Raw genomic sequence first — 6698 nt, 5'->3', positions numbered from 1 at the left:
CCGGCCAGCGGCAAGTGCAGCGGCAACGGGACCTACGCCTGCGGGCTGTGTGAGTGCGACGCCGGCTACCTGGGGGCCAGGTGCGAGTGCGAGGAGGGTGCCAGCGGGGACACGCACCACGCCATGTGCCGGGAGGCAGAGGGCAAACCTCTCTGCAGCGGGAGAGGGGAGTGCAGCTGCAACCAGTGCCTCTGCTATGAGAGCGAGTTCGGAAACATTTACGGGCCCTTCTGCGAGTGTGACGACTTCTCCTGCGCCAGGTACAAGGGAGCCCTCTGCTCAGGTAGGAGCCTGTCCTCCCTCCTGCCCTTCGTTTTGCGCGGATGGGAAGAACACCCCAAAATGAGGAAAGCTGCTGGTCTGGTGCATGCTGAGCATGCGAGGGGCTGCGCCTGCCCCACCTGTCAAAATCTGACCTCTTTCTGGAGGAATCATCCACACTGATGAGCAAAAAGTGCATTATCCCTGTCAGGACTGACTTTCCAGCATGAGAGCGAGAGGCTTGTCCTTACAGGCTTGTCCTCTGCCCAGGTCCCACGGAGATCAGCCAAGTCTTGGCTTCGGTGGTTACTTCAGCATAACCACGCACATCTCTTGCACACTAAAGTATATCCCTAGGAAAGAATAAACAAGCTCAGGCTTGAATCCTCTGAGACTTTCTGGTGTCTTCTTAGGTGGGATTTATTCTGCGTGGGCCATCATTCCCTGCCTGGGCAGAAACAACCTTTTTTTAAAAGGCGAAGCATTTGAAGTAATCTCCTGATGCAGGAAAAGGAAAGGTTGTGTTTCAGTCTGTTACTTATTAGAGAAACTCTGTGTTGAAGATACCTAAAGATGTTTTATGTACACATTTTTCTGCCCACTGTGAAAGCAAGTCATTTGCTGGGAAAGATGCAGCCAGTCAACTTTGCTTAAGCGAAGGTGGAGAAGTTATTTAGCTGTGTTTGCTAAAATGGCTTTAATTCCTTGTCAGTCCAAGGCCACCTAAATTACTTTACACGTAATTGCCTGGATTAGCTCTTGAATGTAAATCCCTCAGTCAGAGCTGGGCGAAAGGTTATTCTTTAAAATTTGCCTGCTTTCAAGCAAGTAAAATGTCTCCTTAGCTGAAAATCTTGGACAAAATTTCCAAAACAAGTGTGAACTTGGACAAATACCTGGTTTTCACATTTTTGCCAGGAAAGTGGAGGGCTTTTTCACCACTGTTTGTTTATCTTGCCCTGCATGTTTCTGAGCTGGGCAGTAGGTGATGGGGCATCTTTTGGTTACAAGTTTCTGGCTGTTTGAGGCAAACATGTAGTTAGGTGGGTCGAGGATGTTCGTGCTTATTTTCATGTAGCCCGGCTAGTGACACTTCCACACTGCTGAAGATGGGGCAGATGGTAACCCGGGTGTTGACATTGCCCTGGGGCAACCCACTGCAGGGCAGTGCGAAAGGCCAGTACCTCCTCCCACAGTGGGTCCTGTGGACTGGGAGGGCTGATGCAAGAGTGGAAGGAGTGTTGAACAAGCAGGAAAAAGGTATCATAAAGTAGATGGGGGGAAAGAATTAATCTCAACTGTGAAGTAATTGAGAGCAGTACTGCCTGGGGGTTCTCCATGTGACCATATTGCTTTGATAGCATCATCCCACCCAAAAGGAGTGTATTAAGAGATGCTGGAAGTTACTGGTGTAGCAGTTGGTACTGCAAGAGGAGGACACCCCTTTGCTCAAATTTCCTTCCCATCTGGAGAGCCAGAGCTCTGCCACTCCACGTGGAAAGCAAGTTATGTGTCTTCGGTTGTACCTGTTTTCCTCTGTTCCTGTAGAGAGCTTCTGTGCTGGGAAGAGCAGCATGGCTGATTTGGGATTTTAAAGTCATTTAAAAGTCCTTTTTATAGCTGTGAAAGAAAACCAAGGGAAGGCAGGCCAAGACCAAGTGGCCTCTTTGCTCCAGGGATGGGATGGAGTCTGGCACGGCTGTTTGGGATGGGATGGTTCTCCCTGTGCCTCCTGGTATTTCTTTTGCTGTTGATTTGTTGGCTTTTTGTTTTGTTTTGTTTTTAAATTTCGGCAGTTACAATGCTAACTCTGAGCTGCAGCAAGTGCTGTGACAATGACGTAGTATTTTGAGGTGGTTTTTTGAGGTTGGCCCAAGAGGCTTGGGTCTTCTGCAGTCCACTGGAAATGTTTGAACTTGCACAGTGGGGCTGTGCCCAAAGCTGCCCTTAACAAACAGCTTGCTGCCACACAAGCATCTCTGGTGGCTTCCAGCAGCTCTCTGCCGCTCTCCTCCTTACACATGGGGCCTTGCTGAAAAAGACCATGTGTTTAGCTAGGCACTGAATGTCTCAGTCCAGCAGCACATCAAAATTTGGCAGCCAGGGGAATTTGGGTCATGTGTTGGGTGCCACTTTTGTTCCTGCAAAGGGAAGAAATGACACCCTGCCCTCCCTCTGTCTTCTGGGCACAATGTCTGTCCCTGAAAGGCCCCAGCATCACCCACCACTCTTGCAGGCTGTGTCCCACTGCAAGGGGAGACCAACAGGTTTTAGCAAATGCAGAAACCAAAAAAGCAGTGTGGCGGGTGCTGTCGTTTTGATGCACATCATTGTTGTGTCTCTCCTTGCTTAGGAGTTGCTTGGCTTGGACCGTGAGGGGAACTCATCACTGTTGTCGAGAGCTTTACTTATACTGTAGGAGTCTTCTGGTAGTGTAGAAGGCTCTTAATGCCTCTCAACGCATTTCTGATGAGCGTATTTTGAACGGCGTTTTCACCCCAGAGGAACCCAGCCTCAGTTTTAGCACACAGGCTCTGGTGTCCCCTGTTAAATGCGTTTATACCTGCCCAAGCTGTTGAGCAAGATGGCATCATGAAGCTCTGAGTGCGTGTCTTGGACAGAGCAGGTGGGAAAGCCAGTCCGACCCGACCCGAGGTTTCGGGGAGCACGAGGAGGACAGCACAGTCTTCCAAGCTAAGAGGTAAAAACTGCTTGGCATGTATGTGGCTGCGCTTCTTGCGTGCTCAGAGGCACTGTGACCCCATCACCAGCCAGGCTGGGCATTTCTCCTTTTTATGATCTGGAGTGAAGCTGTCCCCATTGAGTCACTGCCGTGACACAGGGCTGGGCAGCAGATTGCATCCCATATTCCTGGCAAGAGCCATCGTGAGGTTGAAATAATCTGAAATTAACTTTTAGCTTCTTGTCTCTTGGTACTCAGTCCTGTGGCTAGCAAAAGTGTTTTCATTCCTGGGTGCATTTATAAGTATTGCACCTCATTTTGTCAGCATCTGAGAGGAGACATGACTGCAGACAATGCTCTGTATGGCTCCTGTCCTTTTGTAGCTTTCCATGAAGTGAAGAAGCAGATTTTGGGTGGGAAATAATCTAAAGGATAAGTGAGAATTTAATTCATGTTAGTGGGAGATTTAACGTGCTTCCTGCGTGTGTGAGGCAGGCAGGAAAAGGAGTCGTTTATAACATGTCATAAGTGTTGATTCAAGTTGCATCCAAATCTTTCTTAGTCAGTGCTGCTTAGTCACTAGTAAATAGCCTTTGTTCTGCTGCTCCCTGAGTCCAGTTGACAGCTCCAAAGTAGCTGTTTCAAACCATTAATCCAGCTTCCGGAAGGGCCATTGGGGATGGCTTGCAGAAGTGCTTAGGTCCCCCAAAAGAGATGCAACCACTTTTATGGCATGTTGTCCACAGCATCGTGCTCCAGCAAAGCAGGCAGTCACATCCTAACCCCCTGAATGCTTTGCTCCCGGTTTTTCCCTGGACGGAGAAGTTGCTCTCTTGTGTTGAGGCCTTTGGCTCATCACTCTGGACTCTACTCTGAAGTGTGGGTGGCTGCAGGAGACGGGAAGAGATCCCTCCTGCCTGCAGCTGGGCTGGGGAAGGGGCAGCTGGCTGCACTGCCCACTGGCTTTTGAACCCCCTGGCTGCTGGCCAGGCAGCCTGACAAAGGAGGAAACATCTCAGTGCTAATTGCATTCCTGAAGGTCCCATAAAACTGGGTGGCAGGAGGGAGGAGAGGCCCTGGTGAGGGCATCACATGTTTACCTCTAATGAAGAGAAACTGACTCGCTGGTGGCCAAGCTTCATTAGCTCCAGTGCTGCAGACCTACTTGTTCGTGGAGGGGGGATGCAGAGTGGTAAGGCACCGTCTTTACTTTGTGTCTAGAGAAATTTCCCCTTAACCAGGACTGCTGTTACCCAGCTCCCTGTGAGGGTGTCATTTGTGTCCTCTTCAGCCTAGGATTGTGGCTGTGCACAGGAACATCGCTACCATCAAAACCACTTCAAAAACTGCTGAGGTTGTACAAGTTCTCAGTATTTATTTCTGAATGCTTCCCTTTTGTTGGTTTTATGAAACGGGGAAGCAGTGTGCGGTTTTCCTGTGCTAAGGCCACTGAGATAAGGCTTTTCTGTTGGTTTTAACACAACCTCGAATTAGAAACCCCGTTCCTGCTTCTGCAATTTGTTTCTAGCCTTCCCCATCCTGGGTGCTGTAACGGCACTGTGTTTGCAGGACGTCTGCTGAGACAATGGCTCTGGTGCCAGTGCAGCAGTTTCTCCCAACAGAGCTCCACGCTTTGAGAGCGGCACTGAGGATGGATGGCACCACCGGTACCTCCACCCTGGGGTTTCTGGGGGTGGGGGTCCGCTACCATACAAATCACTGCCCCCATGGACACTTCTTATGGAAGCAGACGTTTTTCCACACCTGTTGTTATTATTCCCCTACCCAGTGGTGGTGCCTAGGTGGAGGACGCTGGTGTGCATCTGTAGGCTCAGATGTGAGGATAAAGGTGATCCAGCTTTAGTATTCTTTCCTTGTCTTAAATTCTCTTCGTTCCTAATGTGTAAGCTTTTACAAGAAGCTGCCGTTAAGAAAGAAATGGGTAGTATTTGATTTATTGACTGCCGAGGTGCAGCTGATGGGTCGCAGGTGGTTTGGGGAGGAAGGGGAACTTGCCTGTGCCCACTGCCTGTGGCAGTGCCAATGGGGGAATGGCATTCAGCAAATGTGGTCCCTGCCAGAAGGGAAGAGGGTGGCCTGTGGCAGAAAGAGGAGAGGGAACAGAGCCTAAACCACAGCTGCAATGGTTTCTTTTAAACTATGTCAAGTCTTGTTATCTTTAGGTTTTTTACTTGGGGGTTTTTTTATTTAGTTTGTATAAAAAGGTGGAATCTGAGCAGTGCCAGGAAAAAAGGATCTGAAGGGGAGAGTAAAAAGGACCATATAAGATGTGGAAGTTAAAAATAATCCTTTAGTTGTTGCTAAATGCTTGTGCAGTGTGAGCCACGCAGCTGCAGAGGAGATGCAGCTCCATCTCTGAGGCGTCTGCCCTGCAGGTTGATCCTGCTCTGCTCCCTGGGCTGGAGGAGAATGGGGAGCACATATCTACCAGCATTTTTGAGGCTTATTTTGGTGAAAGAGGATGCAGTGTCAGCTCAGGTCACCGCACTGGAGCCTCATGGTGCTCCATTAGTGGTCTCAGCAGCAGGGAGGGAGCTTGGGGCATAGGCAGGCAGCGGATGTGTGTGCTGTTGAGGCTGCAGGGCATGGGTGAGCTGAATCTAGTAAAATCCTCTGAGCCAAACCCCTTTTCCATTAGTGTGTGTGTGTTATAGAACTGCGGGTGTCTCTTTTCCCCACCAAAGAGCAGGGTAGGGGACAGGTAGCTAAAAACCGGCTGAGGCTGGGCTAGAAAACAGAGAGGTATGTAAATGTCATCACACTTGTGTGGAGCACAGATTGCCCATCGCTCCTTAGCTGTCAACAAACCTGGTTTCGGGCATCTTGAGGTCTCCTGCCTCCAGAGCCGCTACGTAGCCCGGGCGGGCCTTATGGCCAGGATAAATAATGAGGAGATGGCACTGCAGCAGCGTCTCTCTTGTAAGATGTGGTCAAGACTCAGTCAGGCTGAATGTTAATCCTAGAGCTTCCTAAAAACCTTTCTACTTGCTGCATTCCCCTTTGGCCTTGGCTTTTATCACCTGCAGAAGTTGCTCAACCAAAGCCCTTACCCTGAGACATCTTCATACCTGAGAAGAATTGGATAAACAAAAAAAAAATTCCCCCGAATAATAAGAAAAAATAAACCCCTGACTTGCTGTGTCCTGTAGCAGCGATGAACTGAGGCCAGAAGGCCTGTGCCTGGCATCGCTGATGGTTGAGCATCCTCTCTGCAGCTTACGTCCCCCCTCCACCTGTCAAACGTTTTGGCTCCAACAAGAACAGACTGCAGACATTTAATAAAAAGCTAATCTAATGGAGGACCTTCACCGCCCGCTTCCTTTTTGAGGGTTAAACTGTGAAGCTGGGCATGTTCCACTTCTCTCCTCACATGGAGTGGTGTAAAGAAATGTAAGGTTTAGGTCAGCTCCATTTACTCTGATCCTGTGGGTCAGCCGAAAGAATGTAAAGGTCCAGCTCAGCTGGGGCAGATAGGGCTGAGGGCTCTGATGGGGATTGTCTGGAAGAGCAGCTAACTGAATTCACCTTCATCCTGCTCAGACTGATGCCATTCTCACCCTGTGTGTAAGCTCCATGTGGATGCTGTTGGCCCTGTGCCCGATGTCATTTGTCTGCATGACAGCATTTGAGCCCCAAATCAGGAAAAAGTCCTCTGTTGGGTTGTTTGGTTTTTTTTTTCATCTGAAGCATGTTTGTATAAACCAGATCTTTTCTGGTTTTCTGTTGGTATTCC

At 49.4% G+C, this 6698-nt stretch overlaps 1 protein-coding gene across 1 annotated transcript in view; it reads left to right on the top strand.

Annotated features, from left to right (window-relative positions):
- ITGB5 (integrin, beta 5) overlaps nucleotides 1-6698 on the top strand; it is a 57940-nt gene that overhangs the window by 33870 nt on the left and 17372 nt on the right. Inside the window, exon 11 of the mRNA XM_010132142.1 lies at nucleotides 1-283. This exon is cut by the window's left edge and continues 31 nt beyond it. Within this exon, the coding sequence (XP_010130444.1) occupies nucleotides 1-283 (283 nt within the window). The remainder of the gene's footprint in view (nucleotides 284-6698) is intronic.

This window comes from Buceros rhinoceros, unplaced genomic scaffold (genome assembly GCF_000710305.1).
Source record: "Buceros rhinoceros silvestris isolate BGI_N320 unplaced genomic scaffold, ASM71030v1 scaffold7030, whole genome shotgun sequence".
Lineage (NCBI taxonomy): Eukaryota > Metazoa > Chordata > Aves > Bucerotiformes > Bucerotidae > Buceros > Buceros rhinoceros.
Note: the sequence above shows the minus strand (reverse complement) of the source record. Positions and strands in the feature narration are given on the sequence as shown.